The sequence below is a fragment of the Dermochelys coriacea genome, chromosome 13 (genome assembly GCF_009764565.3).
Source record: "Dermochelys coriacea isolate rDerCor1 chromosome 13, rDerCor1.pri.v4, whole genome shotgun sequence".
Taxonomy (NCBI): domain Eukaryota; kingdom Metazoa; phylum Chordata; order Testudines; family Dermochelyidae; genus Dermochelys; species Dermochelys coriacea.
The window spans coordinates 19,044,248-19,063,999 of record NC_050080.1 but is presented as its reverse complement, the minus strand read 5'-3'; the positions used below and the strand labels follow the sequence as shown (position 1 = coordinate 19,063,999).

Genomic DNA, 19,752 nt, shown 5'->3' with positions numbered 1-19,752 from the left:
GACACTAAGAAATCAGTCTACTCTCTTAGGGGAGAAGAGACTGCTTTTTCTGCAGTCTGACACAGAAAAACTAACACTCATTTAAAAAAGCAATAAACTCTTCACCACCATCATTGCTTATTCAGGTTTCCGACATGCATGCCCTTACACAGATTGCTTTGACATGACCAATGTTACTTTAAAAATGTCCTCCCTAATCAAATTGCAATTGATAACTCCATCTTAAGCCAACCAGTCAGAAAGAAAAGAGTGGCATCCTATCGGAAAACATGCCAGTCAGAAGTCCACTGTGTTTACAGATGGACTGAGAGAGGAAGACTTATCTTTATTTAGAAGTGTAGTGTCAAAAGCCCAGAACTGGAACAGAATATCCCATTCTTACATAGGATGGTTGGAATTGTCAAGTCAGACGTTTTACTGATGCAATGGCAAAAGTCAGTCCCAAACAAAATTATGGTTCCTTTGGTCACCGAACCATAAATAGAAGGACCAGAAAAGATTTACTGTGAGACCCAGTCTGATAATCTACATTTTGCATTCTGACATCATTCAATATCTATGTGTGGTTTCCTACTCTGGGCAGGAGCTATATAGCAAGAGCAAATAGTAAAGGCAATACAATACAGGCAACCACTGTGTGAGATCTCTGTTTAATCAAAAGAAAAACAGAAGGATGTCACCCATTCATGGATTATGATCCATTCATTAAAGGATTGGCAAAAAGCAAATTTTCCCAGGCACTGCAGTGAAAGAAAGCCCCACTCTATGCTGACTAAAAAAGGTGTGAATCTAATCTCTGAATCACCTGCAGATGGAAGTATGTCAGAATTGTTACAAATAGTAAACAATTCGTAAGTCAATTACTAGCTGTTTAAATACTTTTTGTATACTACATTATTTTTAAATCAGCAAAAATGTTCAATTCAATAATGTTAAATATAATTTGCATCTAAGAAAAATTATAGCTTTTCAGTATTAGTCATTTTACTAATAACTTTTTCTAATGTATTAACTAATGTATAGCTCAATAACCGTTCTGAAGTTAATAAATCTGTGCCATGAGTAAACAACTGTTCAATTAAACAAGAACCTTGATAAACAGTCCAAAAATTAAATCCACATCTGAAAGTGTATCATATACTGCTTTCTAGCTCAACACACATTCTCAGCTTCCCTGATTTGCTAACAGTGACAATAATCTATTATAGTCCATGTCTTAAGATTCAAAGTCCAAAAGCACCAAATAAGCATCCATCTTCTCGACCATACTTAGCAATCTGAATGAAAACACTTATAGAGCTTTCATTATATAGGTTGCTTGATTCAACATGCTACCTAAACTATGTAAAAAGATAGAAAATCAAAGAGGAAAAAAGAAAGCTCTCTAATATGAAAAATAAAGAATTTAAATATAAGATCTAGCTAGGCTTATATACCACACATCTCCCCACAATACCTCCTGGTCTAGACAAATATTTTTTTTATCTAACAGCTATAATGCTGAGCACAGCTCACGAAAGTACTTTTCTTAATGGCTAATTGCAATTTACAATTACCATGATTAACACGTGGATAACATGAACTGATATTGTACATAATAGACCTGCTCTTATGACTTTTACTAATGGGAGCAGTTAAATTGACTTTAGTGGGATTACACACATTGGGAGTGATTGATCAAGTCTAATATCTCCTGGATCATTATGTTATTGCAGGGCTCACAGAAGAGTGATGGTTATGGCTGAAATTCAAAAATCTTGAAAAATTTGCAAATTAAATTCCAAATTCATGCAAGGTTGTACAGTATATGTGCTACAATACTAAGCACTGGTGAAAGGCACCTATCTTCTGTGAACGATCATTCAGTGAGACCAGCAATTATTGAAAACTATGGGTTCATTGCTTTTATATCTGTCACATAAATGAAAGAAGAAAATAAATTAAACCTACCATCTTGCTTAGGAGGTGGTTCTTTAGATTCTTTCTTGTTTTTCCGTCCCTCACGCCCACAAGGATCTTCCCCCAGATCAATGACAAGTTCACTCTCTGAATCAGAGTCCAGACCCAGATGCACAGTTGGAGAGTCTGTCTCATCTTTACCTTTCAGTTTTTCTTTTGCAGGATGCTGCAAATTTTTTCCCTTTTCAGAAAAGTCTCTCTCAGAGTCTGTAGTCGCCTTTTCTTTGTCAGGGACATCTGTTTTCTCCACTCCTGGACTTGTGCTTTTAAGTTCCTCTTTGACTTCAGCTGGAGCTGAGGGTTTAGGTTTTTTTTTCATGGTCAGTGACTCTTTGTCACTTTTTCCACTTTCTTTGTCCTCTCCATCTTCCTGATCATTCTTTGATTTCTGTTCATCATCACTGATATATTCACTGTCACTAGTGTCTGATTTTTCAGAATCCTCAGAGTCACTATGTTCTACTGCGTTATAAACATCTTCAGAGATTTCATTGATTCCTAAAACAGAAAAACACAAAACAAATGTACTCTATTCCACATAAACTGGATAGTGACTCTGTGATTTGATAGAAAAATAAAATATTTTGCATGATTCTATACACTGGAAAGTACATTTGTATTACTACCTTGATTTCCATTCCTAAGCTACATCCTCCTCCTCTTGTGTCCTACCACACTCTCTATTTAAGAATATCAGAATGTCAGAGTGTCACTCTCTATAATCTGATTTACATTTTTATTGGATTTAACCCTTGGCACTTCTTTCCCTGCCTACTTGTTTATCAGTTATCTTCGTGTTCTAAATTTGTCTAACCTAGGGCCAATCTGACTAACATACATATGTGTAACTTTAACTACAAAAGCAATCATATTAGAATCAATGGGACCACCCATGTAACTAAAGTTACTTACATGCATGTTTGCAAATCAGGACCTTAGACAGGATGATTTTCCAAGGAGAAGTGGTGTCGTTTTTTAAATCACTATGAAGTGCCATGCAAAGCAATAGTGCAATACAAATATTTAATAGTATCACCACCCATTACCATGTGTAACTGGATATGTTAATACCAGGTAGGTGTTTAGTGAACTAGCCACAGTTCTTTAATTTTTCATATTACAAGGAAAAATAAGACCACAAAAATAAGTATATTAATCTACATCAGAAAGGTGCTAAGAACATAGGTTAAAACGTGCAAGCTCTTAAGAGAGATTCGTAACAGCAGGTTCTATTATACGTTAGATTGTTCCAGCTTAACATATTCAAAATGTATTCCCTTAAGTATTCAAACATCATCATCTGATTTTACATTTTAGGGTATAAAGTGTTTAAAATTTTATAACATGGAAAAATACTTTTTAAGTTTGTAAACAAAATCAAGCCTTAAATCAAAGTTTCCTTTGAGTTTAGGTTTCACGCTCCCCTTATTTAATGGACGCTGGGCATACCTAACTGTGCTTTACAACTCTCTATTGTCTTGTCAAGATTAAGTTGGAACCTGCTGCGAATCTGTCGTTTTGGTGAAATTAGCGGCACAGGTGTGGACTGCTGCTGGACGGATTCACTCAGTTCTTTCAGATCCATCTCAGCTTTGCTGCGATCTAAAAAAACATTATAAAAAGAATTCTTTAATTAAGAAAGACACTTTAAGCAAGGCGAGGGGAACCACCACTGTCCTCAAATGAAAATTTTGTAGTAATATTACTTAATTTTAGAATGAAATGAAAATGCAGACTAACTGAAATGTATTAGTATTATTTTCTAATTATAGTCTGCAACTCTGAACAACTCAAAGAGAATAGCTAACACAAATGTAACAGTTTTGTCACTTTGTTCTACATAAAACAATCCTGTGAATTCTGCAGGGATCAAGAATTGGAAAATAGAAGTCTTGCTGGCCTTTCTTTTAAACCACAGGTAAGATTGGGGAGGAAAGACGTAAATATGGACTGTTATACTAGAGACATCAAAAACTCAACCCAATGTAGAACACACCCAAGAATCCTGGAAAAATATTCTCCTCAGCTTGCCCGCACACTCTCGTACTAGAGAGTGCAGAAATTTCTACAGCAAAGAGTATGTACTAGATGGCATGCCTGAGCCAAAAATATGCTCATTATAAAAGTATTTTTTGTCTCATTAGCTCTTTCTAATATGCTGTGCTATACTGTAAAGCAAAGCATGAATGCAGGGCATTCACAAAATAAGGCACATCATGATTAGTTGTTCTTGAGCACTCTGCAAAGCATGTATGCTTGCAGGGCACTGGTGAGGAGCTGACAACAGGATTACTGTCTATAAGAGTGAGATGAAGGGTATGTGTGTTAAACTGTACTGGTCACATGATGAGCAAATTATGTGTGGTGGGGTGAGGGGAAGAAAAAATGGTTACCTGCCTTTCATAACTGTTTTATTTGAGATGTGTTGCTAATGTCCATTCCATTCTCGGTGTGCGCACACCCACTTGCACAGTTGTCAGAGCTTTCTGCCATAGCGGTACCCGTAAGTTTGGCTGTGGCGCCCTGTTGAGTGCCACGCCCATGCGCTGGTATATAGGCACCGCCAACCCTACTCCCTCTCAGTTCTTTCTTGCCAGCAACTCCAATAGAGGAATAGGAGGGCAGGGAATGGAATGGACAGGAGCAATACATCTTGAAGAACAACAGTTACGAAAGGTAGGTAACTTTTTCTTCTTCAAGTGCTTGCTCATGTCGATTCCATTTCAGGTGACTCACAAGTAGTATCAAAGGAGATGGGCTCGGAGTTCACAGTCTAGCGGCTTGCAGTACTGCTCTACTGAAGCCAGCATTGTCTTGGGCCTGCTGGGTAAGTGTGTAAAGGGACGCGAACATGTGGACGGACACACCAGGTAGCTGCCTTCAGAATGTCCTGGATAGGAACCTGGGCTAGGAAAGCTGCCAACGAGGCTTGCGCTCTGGTTGAGTGTATGGTTGCAATCGCCTGAGGTGGCACCTGTGCCTGATCGTAGGGGCAGCAAATGCAGGCAGTGATCCAATAAGAAATTCTTTGAGCGGACACTGGATGACTTTTTATCCTGTCTGCCACCATGACGAACAATTGTGTTGATTTGTAGAATGGCTTGGTCCTTTCAAAGTAGAAGGCTAAAACCCTCCTGACATTTAGGGAATACAACCTATGCTCCTCCGACTTATGCAGCTTTGGAAAAAAAAAAACAGGTAAGTAAATATCCTGGCCCGTATGAAACTGTGAGACCATCTTGGGCAGGAAAGCCGGATAAGGCCGCAGCTGGACCTTGTCTTTGTAAAAGACCATATAGGGTGGTTCCAAGATAAGCGCCCTAATCTCAAAGACCCAGCAGGCAAATGTTATTGCAACCAAGAATGCAACCTTCCAGGAAAGGAGGAGGACAAAGCAAGAAGCCAAGGGCTTGAAGGAGGGCCCCAGGAGCCATGACAGAACAAGATTCAGGTCCCACAGAGCGACTGGGCCCCCGACGTGCGGATAGAGGTGCTCGAGGTTCTTGAGGAACCTGGCAGTCATGTCCTGGGCAAAAACTGAACTACCCTGGAGCGGCCGATGGAAGGCCGAGATAGCGGCCAAGTGGACCTCGATAGATGAAAGGGACAGGCTTTGGCGCTTGAGAAGGTAGTCCAGGATTAACTGCAGCGAGGCCTGCTCAAGCCAAATGCCTTTATCTGAAGTCCGACAAGTGAACCACTTCCGTTTGGTCAGGTAAGTCACTCTGATGGAGGGCTTTCTGTTGCCCAACAAGACATGGTGAGCACTTCTGCTCCTCTGCTTTTAATCATGCAGTAGCCAAGACGGCAGGTGCAGCACCATCAAGTTTGGACGCAGAAGACTGCCGTGGTGTTGGGAGAGCAGGTCCAGTCTGAGCAGTAGCTGTAACAGAGCAGCCACAAGAGGTCTAGAAGCGTGCCGAAGCAGTACTGGCATGATGAAGCTGGCACTGTATCACCTTCACCCTGTCCTGCTTGATCTTCATAAGGACCCTGTGAATTAACGGCACGGGGGGAAGGTGCACAACAGAGCCCCCGACCAAGGGAGTAAGTAGAAAAGCGTCCGACAGGGAGCCTCCATTGATCCCCCAAATCAAGCAGAAAACATGTCATTTCCTATTCTGCCTGGACGTGAACAGGTCCACCTGGGGAGTTCCCCACCTCTGGAAGATGATGCTGACCACTTCCAGATGGAGAGACCACTTGTGTCTTCTGGAGACCGGGACTGCGGTGCTGGGGTCCTAGGCCACGGAGATGGGATCTACACCTGCAGTCCAGGGACTGAGGGGGTTCCATTGGCCTATGGGGCGATCCCATGACCGGCTTTCCCATAGGCGTTGGGGCCTTAGACAAGTCTGGTGCCTGGCGTGGTGTCTGCAGTGCCAGTCGACCTGCTTGTTCTTTAGCTGGCGGGGCCACTTTGGGCAACGAGGGCCCTAGGAGAAGCTGGGATCTCCTGCTGCACCCAGGAGGCGGATCCTTGGCCAGGCTGGAGGGTCCCAACCCGGGGTAAACCGTGAAGCCCCAGGGTGGGCATATAGCCTTACATAGGTCCTTTGCCTGAGGCTCCTTTCTGTTCCAGTGCCGGGGGCTCTTCTTCTTTTGCTGCTTCTTTGGCGAGGAGGAACAGTGCCAGGCAAAACCTTCTGTACCAATGATGAGGTTCTCGGTGTGGGATCCAGGCGGGAGGTCTCCGATGCAGGACGAAGAGCAGCCTCTATGAGGAGGGTCCTGAAGCAGATATCCCGCTCCTTTTCTAGGGCGAAGTTCTTACAGATTCTGCACTTGTTCTTTCTATGGGACTCCCCCAAACAGTTCAGACAACTGTCGTGGGGGTCACTAATAGGCATCAGCCTGTTGCATGATGAGTACGGTTTGAAGCCAAGAGAGTGGGGCATGCCCCACTCCAGGGCAAAGTCCCAGCCAGGACTCTAACTACCAAACTACCTAAACTGTATACAAAGACGACAGACAAAGGGCTGCTGAAGAATCGCTAATGCTCTTGAGATTGGAAGACAAGGCGCCTCGACCAATCATCGGGGCAGTAAGAAGGAACTGAGAGGGCGTAGGGTCGGCGGTGCCTATATACCAGTGCATGAGCACGGCACTCAAGGGAGTGACACAGCCGACCATATGGATACTGCTAAGGCAAAAATCTCCTACAACTGTGCGTGTGGGCGCGCACACACCTAGAATGGAACTGATATGAGCAAGGACTCAAAGAAGTAGTACAGCTATTCTGGTTGATTTATTTTGTATCCCTTATGTTCCTGTGTTTATAAATGTATCTCAAAGGCACCCTTTGGTATAGAGTTTATAGAAGATCAAAATCTAAATAAACTAACAAATAAATTGATGGCTCAAACATGCACAAGACCTCTAGATTAATGTTTAAAATGCACACATTAGGGGGTCAGCTGGATGATTTAGCGTTACTGCTCTAGTCTGCACTGGCACAAGATAAAAGTGGATTATGTCACTTCCAGGCTGGCAAGTGCTAACCATAACACAAACTCAATTCCTTGGGATTTTTAGTGTGAAATACAAGTGCATGAGTCACTTTTGAAAATGTGACATAAGAGTCTAAGTTACATAAATAATTTTGAAATTGTACCCTTTGTGTTCTACATGAAAGAGCTCTCCAATATCAAATATCTTCGCCCTGAACTGATACTTACAGACTCTGATCAAATCACCTCTTAACCTTCAAAAGGAATCATAAGAACAGCCATAGTGGGTCAGACCAAAGACCCATCTAGCCCAGTATCCTGTCTTCCAACAGTGGCCAATACCAGATGCCCCAGAGGGAATGAACAGAACAGGTAATCATCAAGTGATCCATCCCGTCGCCCATTCCCAGCTTTTAGCACAGAGGCTACAGTCACCATTCCTGCCCATCCTGGCTAATAGCCATTGATGGAACTATCCTCCATGAACTTATCTAGTTCTTTTTTGAACCCTGTTATAGTCTTGGCCTTCACAACATCCTCTGACAAGGAGTTCCACAGGCTGACTGTGCATTATGTGAAAAAATACTTCCTTTTGTTTGTTTTAAACCTGATGCCTATTAATTCCATTTGGTGGCCCAGAGTTCTTGTGTTATGAGAAGGAGTAAATAACACTTCCTTATTTACTTTCTCCACACCAGTCATAATTTTATAGACCTCTATCATATCCCCCCTTAGTTGTCTCTTTTCCAAGCTGAAAAGTCCCACTCTTATTAATCTCTCCTCATACGGCAGCCGTTCCATACCCCTAAATCATTTCTGTTGCCCTTTTCTGAACCTTTTCCAATTCCAATATACCTTTTTTGAGATGGGGTGACCACATCTGCATGCAGTATTCAAGATATGGAAGTACCAGGGATTTATAGAGAGACAATATGAGATCTTCTGTCTTGTTGTCTATCCCTTTCTTAATAATTCCCAACATTCTGTTCATTTTTTTGACTGCCGCTGCACATTGAGTGGATGTTTTCAGAGAACTATCCACAATGGCTCCAAGATCTCTTTCTTGAGTGATAACAGCTAATTTAGACTCCATCATTTTATATGTACAGTTGGGATTATGTTTTCCAATGTACATTACTTTGCATATATCAACATTGAATTTCATCTGCCATTTTGTTGCCCAGACACCCAGTTTTGTGAGATCCTTTTGTAGCTCTTTGCAGTCTGCTTGGGACTTAACTATCTTGAGTAGTTTTGTATCATCTGCAAATTTTGCCACCTCACAGTTTACCCCGTTTTCCAGATCATTTATGAATATGTTGAATAGGACTGGGCCCAGTACAGATCCCTGGGGGACACCACTATTTACCTCTCTCCATTCTGAAAACAGACCATTTATTCCTACCCTTTGTTTCCTCTCTTTTAACCAGTTACCAATCCATGAGAGAAACTTCCCTCTTATCCCATGACTGCTTACTTTGCTTAAGAGCCTTTGGTGAGGGACCTTGTCAAAGGCTTTCTGAAAATCTAAACACACTATATCCACTGGATCCCCTTGTCAACCTGCTTGTTGATCCCCTCAAAGAATTCTAGTAGATTGGTGAGGCATGATTTCCCTTTATAAAAACCATGTTGACTATTCCCCAACAAATTATGTTCATCTATGTGTCTGAGCATTTTGTTCTTTACTATAATTTCAATCAGTTTGCCCGGTACTGAAGTCAGGCTTACTGGCCTGTAATTGCCAGGGTCACCTCTGGAGTCCTTTTTAAAAATTAGCATCACATTAGCTATCCTCCAGTCATTTGGTACCGACACTGACTTAAATGATAGGTTACAGACAACATTTGGTGTTTCAGAGCTTTGTTTATTTCAAGTCACTGATCATGTTCATCTCTAGCCATGCACGGGTGTGACTGAAGCCAGAGTTTAGCTCTGGAGTATGAAATATCCCAGCTAACTTCAATAGCCTTCAGAACTCTTGGGTGAATACCATCTGGTCCTGGTGACTCATTACTGCTTAGTTTATCAATTTGTTCCAAAACCTCCTTTGATGACACCTCAATCTGGGACAGTTCCTCAGATTTGTCACTTAAAAAGAATGGCTCAGGTCTGGGAATCTCCCTCACATCCTCAACCATGAAAACCGATGGAAATAATTAATTTAGTTTATCTGCAATGGCCTTATCATCCTTAAGTGCTCCTTTAGCATTCTCGATCATCCAGTGGCCCCATTGGTTGTTTAGCAGGCTTCCTGACTTTGATGTACTTAAAAATTTTTTTGCTATTACTTTTTGAATCTTTGGCTAGGCTAGCTGTTCTTCAAATTCTTTTTTGGCCTTCCTAATTATATTTTTATACTTCATTTGCCAGAGTTTATGCTCCTTTCTATTTTCCTCATTAGGATTTAACTTCCACTTTTAAAGCATGCCTTTTTGCCTCTCACTGCTTCTTTTACTTTGTTGTTTAGCCATGGTGGCTCTTCTTTGGTTCTCTTACTATGTTTTTTTAATTTGGGGTATACACTTAAGTTGAGCCTCTATTATGGTGTCTTTAAAAGTTTCCATGCAGCTTGCAGGGATTTTACTTTTGGTGCTGTACCTTTTAATTTCTGTTTCACTAATCTCCTCATTTTTGTCGAGTTTGCCTTTCTGAAATTAAATGCTACGATATTGGGCTGCTGTAGTGTTTTCCCCGCCACAGGGATGTTAAATTTAATTATATTATAGTCACTATTACCAAGCAGTCCAGCTATATTCACCTCTTGGACCTGATCCTGTGCTCCACTTAGGACTAAATCAAGAATTGCCTCTCCTCTTGTGGGTTCCAGGACTAGTTGCTCGAAGAAGCAGTCATTTAAGACGTCAAGAAACTTTATCTCTGCATCCCTTCCTGAGGTTATATGTAACCAATCAATATGGGGATAGTTGAAATCCCCCATTATTATTGAATTTTTTATTTTAATAGACTCTCTAATTTCCCTGAGCATTTCAGTCACTATCAACATCCTGGTCAGGTGGTTTGTAATATATCCCTACTGCTATGGATGATACACAGTATATAATTTATAGTTTTAAGAATAGTGAATTTGTAAAAGGGGACCATACCAATTATTCTGTGGCAAGAACTTCATTGCTATCACTGGTTTCTTAACGTTTAATAATGTCTTAAGAGGGGTTCTACTGGTAAAGTGAACTAATTATGAGAACATGGACAGCCTTAATCGGTTTAGCTGCATAAAGAAATGGCACTCGATAGCTAATTAGTCTAAGCAGGATCAGTGAGAGTTGAAAACACCAATCCAATTCAAAAAAATTATGTCAAACATAGATTTTGTAAGGAACCAGACTAGATAACTCTATTGGAGCCAGACAAAGGCAGTAGCAACTTGACAATGAACCACCTGGAGAATACTATTCAGATGACTGACATTGCCCCCCTGCCTGCTGGTTTTCAGTTACTCAGTTTGATTGTTATTGATTAATATGCAAATCATTACCTTGAATCTCTTCCTAGGATTTCAGAAAAAGCTTTCCATTAAAATTCAGCAAGGAGACTTGCTTTCACAGTCACCAAATGGCAATTTCATGATATGGACTTGTCATGAATATAGAGGGAAGGATAGCAACCTTTATGCATACAGTAGCATAAAATCCCTTCTTGGGAGTTGTACTGGATTGCTTTACCTGTAAGAGGTTAAGTAGTTCAATTAACCTAATTGGTACCTGAAGCACCAATGAGAAAAGAAGGTACTTTCAAATCTGGAGGGGAAGGATTTGTTTGTGGCTCTCTTTTGTTGTTCCCTCTCCAGATGGAGGGAGAAGCCAAGCAGGTACAATATCTCCTGAAATGTACCTAGAATAATCCATCTAAAACCACAGAAATTTTAAGTAGGGCAAGGAAATGTGTTAGGTTATCTTTTGTTTTGGCTTGTGAATTTTTCCTTTGCTACTGAGGTAATTTCACTCCTGTTTTTGTAACTGTGAAGCTGAGCCCAGAGAGGAATCCTCTGTATTTTAAATCTTTTATTACCCTGTAAAGTTACCTTCCATCCTGATTTTGCAGGTGTGATTCTTTTACTTTTTTCTTTATAATTAAGTTCTTCTTTTAAGAACCTGATTGATTTCAGTGTCCTGAAGGCAAAGGGTCTGATCTGTGCTCACATTGCTAAGGCAATTGGTAGGTATATTATTCACAAGCCTCCCCAGGAAAGGGGGTAAAGCAGCTTGGGAGGATAGGGATTCCAAGTGACCCTTCCCTAAATATTTTGTCTAAATCACCTGGTGGTGGCAGCAATACCAATCCAAGGACAAGGAAAGGGATTTGTGCCTTGGAAAAGTTTTAACCTAAGCTGGTAAAATATAAGCTGGAGGGGGGTCTTTCATGCCGTTCCTCACACCTATACCCCAAAGTTCAGAGTGTGTTGGGGAGAAACCCTGACAAGGCTAAAGAAATCTACGTTGCACACGCAGCACAAAAAGCAACAACAAAATAGTTAAAGTATACTAAAAAATTGTAAAACTGTCCCTCTTCCCTTGGTCAAAACAGCTTGGGTTTTGGGTGACCAGGGCATGTTGCAATGCCTATCTCTTCTCTTTTTACATCTATTCTATCTCCCCACCAGTAACCGTCACATTGTGCTCAACAGAGAAGTGGACCCAAATCCATATCTGTTACAAATTCAAAATTTATATTTATGCTTTTACATAATTATTTTGACACACAGAGAGAACAGAATAAGGATATGAATAACCAAAATAGAGTACAATATACAGTTTCTGGAAAAATCATCATCTTCACCTAGTACATTTAACCGAGAAACACACAAATCATGTCTAGAAATCTCAGCTTCTATTAAACAGTAATTCCCAAAGATGTGCTGAAGCAAAATTACATTTAGGAGACGTTGAACTTCTCCCAGAATAGATGTTAATTTGCTCTTACCAAAACACGTATTACAGCCTCTCAGGGATTGCTTCTGTCCCTGAGCCACAGTGTCAGAGTTGCACTCAAGTGGAGGCTCTGGAGCTGGAACCCTCCAGGTATAAGAAAGGGAAGTGACAGGTGTTCTCTGGGAGGACTCTTCAGCTTCGGAATTTAGTCCTCTCCCCATGATCAAAACAGCTTCGGTTTCTGGGCCTTCAGGGTAAGCTGAAATGCCTCTCTCTTGTCCTTGGCTTTTACACTGGTGAGGCTGCATTATGGAGGGACTCTGTTGGTGGACTTAAATTTTGCTGTGATAGAGGTATTGCTTTTAAGAAGTTATCAAGGAAGCATATTTGTTTGCATAACTCTGTAATTTAAAAGATTGCCGAGGTGTCCAGAGCTTTGGATGGATGCTCTTTTTCAGCTTTGGTAAAAATATAAATAAGTCACCAAGTTCTAAGTATGTGTTAAAAAAAAAAAAAGAAGTAAGTTTAATGCAGTACACTGTATAGCTCTTTGGACAATTAACTTTCCTCTGTTTTTCTATTACTGTTCTGCAGCTAGAAAGAGTAATACCCCAAGAACACCTTTATGTAATCAATCACTTGACTAATCTTAAATGTTCCAAGTACACACAGACAGAAAGTTTCACTATGGTGTTACAACTATGCCCCAGAACTGCACTGATTTATGGAACACTGCTGCACTGTATGCAGGATCATGTAATGGATGACCAAAATGAAGGAGTTAAGTAACACATTACTACTATGGTGAGCACCCAGGAACTCCCATTGTTCAGCTGGCTGCTGAACTTTTGAAAATTGGACCCTAAATATGTTAAAGAAAACTAATCACTAAAACTCTGCTGCAGTAATTTTACCCATAGACAAGTAACATTAGCTGGACATGACAAGACGTAAGCGCAGGCAAAGATTACATAAAGCAAGGTAAGACAAGCGAAAGTAAGATAAATATTTTCTTTCAGAGGTCTCTCCATCCCAACAAATAAAATAGAAGTCAAACCACTCAGATCTTTCTATTCAACTCTTTTTCATATAAAGAGGTCTCATTGAAAAGAAATGGCTTTCCTGTTTACTTCAGGATCAGTGTTATGTGGGAAAGAGTTAAATCAACAGTAGCAGAGACAAGGGGCTAAGATCTTCATGCACAATGTTTTCAAGTGCTTCAACTTGAAATTTTCCAAACCTCCTGCTAACTCCATTCCTAAAACTTGATTGTAATAATGCTCACATTCCATGTTATCCATTTTTCATTCACCTTTCTGGAGATGCAACTTTCTGCTAATAATAAGTGTATCCAACGTCTCCTCTTTTCTCCCTCAGACATAAAATCTGTTAAAGGTAGTTCCCATTTTGATTCCAAGGATCTCTGCTCTGAGAATATCAATGTACAGTTTTGCTCATTATTCCCCATCCTTGACTGGCAGTATAACTTCAGCCAGCCTAGGAGTAGCTATAGTTGACTTATCTTCAATAGATTTCCTCTGACTAAGCAGGAGAACATACTGCTTAAAAAGGTAGAACTGCCACGTGCTCTCTGCATGAAACATATGAATTTCTGCTGTTCTCTTGTCTTTCATTCAGTCATGTCGGAGAGAATCCCTATTCTCACAATGCTTCAAACAAGGCAATATGATCTAATGAGTCACATCTGAAGACTACCGTATTCAGGATGGAATGTAATCCATATCTGGCACAGTTGATGCTATCACAAAAAGTCCATCCATTGTTTTCATTCTTGGCAAAACTGACATTTTAACAAAGGTACATTTTCCTAACTCTGAAGAGATAATTGATATTCCAGCTAAAAAGCTTCAGACAACTATGTTAAAAGGTCAATCAGAAAGCACTGTCAGATTTAAAATTCCATCTGTATCAACAAGAACTATAGAAAGCCAAGCATTTCATTTAAAACTCCCTACATAACCCTTAACCTCACCTTCTAAGAATCCAAACCATCTGGCTTAAGTAATTTACCACACTCCAGCTATTGACGCTCACCTTTAGCACATACTCTATTCCACTATTACAGAAACTATTTCTTATGGTTAAATGTCTGTTTGGCTGAAGTACACTGTAGTTACAATAAGCAGATCCACTACTGTAGAAGAGAAGCTCAGTACTGACAGCCTTGGCACTAAGGGTTTGTTTAGTCTTCCTAAAGTCCAGCTAAATATCATCTACTAACTATTACCTTTCATCAGTAAGAAAAAAAAGTGTTTTTAAAAATGTACCCTTCATTTCCTGCTTTTCAAACGATATAGCATAGCTCTGCTGATGAAATAATGGTGACACGTGCTTCAGTACTATGGTCATTTAAATCCACATACATGCAATTTGCTACCCTCTCACATCCATTCCACTGTAATTTACATTATTATAACAGTATTAGACTTTCAAAAGTTAGAACTAACCAAGGTTAAGGTTCAGAATGCTTCCTGGAGTGGAAGTTCTTTCTTGCTTAGCAGCAATAGGTGTTGAGGCTTGAGGAGAGAAAGGTTTTGGGCTGCCTGATAAGCTCCCTGTTTGGCCCGTCCTTGCTGGCGCTGGAGAAGCTGCAAAAGTACAGAATTGGTAAAGAAATGTTTAAAAACAAAATGAGCCAGAATAAAGCAGGGGGTGGTGAAATGGCTTTTCATTTCAACTAACATAAGTAGGGGCAGGGAGAGGTTTTTAATAGCTGCCAGTGCAAGTTACAGTTCTGTTAAAGCTACAACAACCCTTTCATTTAGCTAATTAAATAAGAAATCCTAAAATAAATAATTTACTTGTGATTCAGTTCTTTTAAATCAAATAATTATTTTGGCTCTGATAACGAACTCTGATACAAGTTATTGGGTGTTTCTAGATGTCAAGATTCTGTGTATTTTAGATATTAATAAGATCTTGACAAACTGAAGTGGCATCTAATTTTATTTATTTAGAAGCAAGCATAAAAAGATGCTTATTCCAGGCTCTACGAGTATTAAAGGTGAATTAAAAGCACAATTCACAACAAAAGCGGCACAGCAGTAGCAGATCAATTCCCCTAGTACAAGGTAACAAGACATTCCCGTACATCTCTGGAGTATGTGGAATTGCATGGTCTGAGAGGCTTCATTCTATCTGTGAATTAAATGTTTCAAAAACCACCACTTTTGGGGGATAGGGAGATAGGTTGGGAAAGGAAGCATATATAAGACATTACATATGAGACTCAGGATTCTCAATGAGAGATATCTGATTAAATCTCTGCTTAATGCTTTGAAAATACACCACTTACACACACTATTGAATATTAATAAGGGTATAGTTCATAGCTCTTCCTTAAGATATATAGACCATCCTGACATTCCTAAAAGGTAGCAAAACTGGGAGAGAATGTATGTTAAGCTACAATCATGTTTATTTAAATAAATGAAATGAAATGTAAATGAAATAATCAAGAATTCATTTTCTGATATAGCTGTAAAACTAATCTGAAAAGTTTTCAAAATAAATCACTGTTTAAAAATGTATCGTGTGTACCTTCTAAAAATGAAACCTACATCTATATCTGAGTTGTGAAGAATACGTATTAAGGTTATAAAAACCAACAAGAATGCACTTTTATGTAGAAAACCATGATTAAATCAAGTCTTCCTGACTAGTGATTTAAATCAATTTGATTTACAACAAATCCACCCTGAAAGAATCATTTTAAATAGGTAACAACAACTTACAGCTGGACTATCATATATCAAATTCTATCAACTATAAATAAAAAAGTGTGGCAAACTTTACTCAAATTTCGGGCTGTCGATTAATCGAAGTTAACTCACATGATTAACTCAAAAAATTAATTTTGATTAAAAAAATTAATCACAATTAATCAGTTTTCATGGCATTGTTAAACAGAATACCAATTGAAATTTATTAAATATTATTTATATAATGTATTTATATTTTAAAATATACTTAATAAATATTCGGCCACCATTCCAGAGGACATGCTTCCATGCTGATGACATTTAAAAGAAAAATGCATCAATTAAATTTGTGACTGAACTCATTAGGGGAGAATTGTATGTCTCTGAAACTTGTCACTGAAATCAATATATTTGAAAATGTAGAAAACACCTAAAAATATTTAAATAAATGATATTCTATTATTGTTTAATCGTGCGATTAATCTTTTTAATTGCATGATTAATTAATCACGATTAATTTTTTTAATCAGTTGACAGCTCTACTAAAATTGCAAGCATTTGTCCTGGGGGCTGTGCAAGATGCTCAGGAAATCGATGCAAATTCCATGACCTTCCATTTGCTTCTATTTTTTAAATTATACTGGATTGAAAGTAATAACTGTTAAGTGGACTATTTCTACAAGCACTTTTCCCCTATTGCAGGGGTTCTCATGCTGGGGGTCAGGACCCCTCAGAGGGTCACAAGGTTATTACATGGGGGGTCATGAGCTGTCAGCCTCCATCCTAAACCCCGCTTTACATCCAGCATTTATAATAGTGTTAAATATATAAGAAGTGTTTTTAATTTATAAGGGGGGGTTGCACTCAGAGGTTTGCTGTGTGAAAGGGGTCACCAGTACAAAAGTTTGAGAACCACTGCCCTATTGGCAAATTCACTGATTTTATTGGCAAATTCATTGATTTCAAAATCACTTAAAATTCTTATGGTTAACTTGTCATCACTTTTAGAAGTGAGACAGGAAATTCTGAATTTGATTTCTATACCACGACTCGATTACGTACCCTATGCTGACATTGAAGTACGGTAGTTGGGAAGAGGTAAGGGAGTATGATATGGTTAGATGTTAAGAAGAGGCTTAAAAAGTTTTCTTCTCTGGTGATTCTCTAAGTAAAACAAACATCTAACTAACATTAGGAAAAACAAATCTGGTTTACTAGAAGAAAGAAGAAGACACAAGGACTGCATACAAGTTATTGGTGAGCATATAATAGTTGCTCCATTGCCTACACTGTTAACATACTAGCAGTATCTACCTTACAGCTTTGCAAAACACCATTAAAATGAGAAGTGCTATGAAAACCAAACTATATTACTATTTCAGTCTCTGAATCACAACTCTTGGAACAGAGCAAGGGCTGTCTCAATGGAAGATAGCACTACTTTGTAAAAAACGGCCCTTAAGCACCCAAACGTCTAGGTACAGGAAAACCAGGATTAGACCCTCTCAGAGGTAAGCAGCCACTATCGCCAGAACTTTGGAGAACACCCTTGGGGCAGAGGAGAGACCAAAGGGAAGCACTCGTTATTGGAAATGATCCTGCCTATAATGAATTGTAGATATTTCCTGTCCAAAGAGCATATGAAAATAGGCATCTTGTAGGTCAAGGGCCAAAAACCAATCCCCCCCATCTCCTGTGAATAAATTATAGCTACCAGAGTCACCATCCTGAACTTTTCAGGTTTTACAAACTTGTTTGGAAATATTAGATCTAAGATCAGTCTCTAGTCCCTTTCCTTCTTTGATCTAAGGAAATACTACAAATAAAACCCCTTACACCTAAGTGAGGGGGAGGGACCAACTCTATTGCGTCTAACTGGAGGAGTGTTCACCTCCTGTCTTAATGCAAACTCAAAAAGGGAGCTGAAGGATTGGAATGACAGCCTGATGTTATGACCTCTATGACCTACTTATTTGTAGCACTCCACCTCCAGACATGTTGGAAATGGGAAAGGAGGTCCATAAAGGTGGTGAACAAATGGGTGCAGCTGTAAAATCAGAGGTGCAGAAGGATTCAAACCCTTAACCTGCCTGTCAAAACTGATGCTTAGGAGACGGTTTGGAAGTCGGGGAGGGTGGGTGGGCAGCCCACTTTCTCTAAAACTTATGTCTTTGGTGGGGGGGGTGTTGAGTGGATCTATGGAATCCAGAGAACTGTGCAGGACATGACCTCTAGGCAATCTGTGGCCTACTAAACCATCTCTTATTTGTAGTTGTATATATGCCCAGGAAATATAAAGTGGCTCTAGAGTCCTCCAGCATATGCAATGACTCATCTGTGGTCTCCGAAAAAGCCTACAATCATCAAAAGGGAGATCCTCAATAGTGTACTGTACTTCTCTCTGAAACCACAAGAGCTGGAGCCAGGATACTCTGCACATAATTACAGCTCTGGACATAGACCTGGCGGCAGTGTCTGCAGCATCCAAGGATGCTTGAAGAGTGGTTCTGGCTAATAATTGAAATGAGGGACTGGAATTGCTCCCTATGTTCTTGTGGCAGGTGTTCAATATGGGCCATCAATCTATTACAAAAAGAAAAGGAGGACTTGTGGCACCTTAGAGACTAAAATTTATTAGAGCATAAGCTTTCGTGAGCTACAGCTCACTTCATCGGATGCATTCAGTGGAAACTATTACAGCTTGTGAAAATGTATTTGGCCAAAACAGTCTGACAGTTCATGATGCTGAACTGCAGGGTCACTGAGGAATTGGACTTCCAGCCAAACAGATCCAGTCTCTTTTGGTCCTTGTCATGTGGAGCAGACCAGGAGAAGTGCTGTCTGCTCCATTTGTTTACCGCATCCATTACAAGGGAGTTAGGTGGGGGTGAGAGAACAAGAAATCAAAATTCTTAGGGGGATTGTAATACTTTTTATCTGCTCTTTTACATGTTGGTGGACCAGTAACAGGTGTTTACCACACAGTCTTAGCTGGACCCAGGAGTGCCTCACTGACGGGTAATGCCACCCTGGAGATTGTTGCTGACCGCAGAATATCCAAAGCTTGTGTTGTGAATCTCTGACCTCTGTGAGTGGAATTTGAAGAGTATCAGCTACTCTCTTTATGAGGTCTTAAAATTACTGAAAATAGTCAGCCTGGGAAGGTGGTGGAGGGGTAACTGCTTCATCTGGAAATGAGGATGAAATGGGTGTTTGAGAGGTGGCCCATGTATCTGCCCTGGCTTCCTATTCCTCAAACATCTTCTCCTCTGGGGGTGGAAGGGGAAGGGTGAAGGGTCGGGATGTTTGGGGAGGAGAGAACTGAACAAGCCTAGTTTCCCCTTGAGATGGTACTAGTGGAGAACTGTTGTTGGTAAGCAGCCAGAGAACCCTGTATGGCCACCGGGGGAGGGGAGAAGAGGTGGGAGAGGAGACCGACACATGGGAGTGTGGGTGGCATGTAGGGTTGGTTCCACCATCCTTGATGACAGTCACAATCTTCCCTGTGACTGTCAAAGAATGGGTTACTCATAGGATATGATGGGAAACCCTAGACTGAAATAGAAGAGACTGATTGGAAGTCCCCTTCATCCTAGTCAACATCGTCCAATGCAGGAGCCTCCATAGAAAAGGTTGGAGAGTTTTGTGGTACTGAGGAATGGTAGCAGTCTGGAGACCAAGGTCTCGGTACTGAAAGACACTCAGTATTCACGAGGAGCGGAAATTCCA

General features: G+C 40.1%; 1 protein-coding gene across 10 annotated transcripts in view; it reads right to left on the bottom strand.

Moving 5' to 3' along the window:
* Nucleotides 1-19,752, bottom strand: part of ZMYND8 (zinc finger MYND-type containing 8) — a 128,594-nt gene that overhangs the window by 22,183 nt on the left and 86,659 nt on the right. For all 10 annotated transcript variants that reach the window (XM_038369271.2, XM_038369272.1, XM_038369274.2 and 7 more), the window contains 3 exons: nucleotides 14,770-14,910; nucleotides 3,409-3,561; nucleotides 1,951-2,457 (listed from right to left, as the gene is read on the bottom strand). In XM_038369271.2, the coding sequence (XP_038225199.1) occupies nucleotides 1,951-2,457; nucleotides 3,409-3,561; nucleotides 14,770-14,910 (801 nt within the window). The remainder of the gene's footprint in view (nucleotides 1-1,950; nucleotides 2,458-3,408; nucleotides 3,562-14,769; nucleotides 14,911-19,752) is intronic.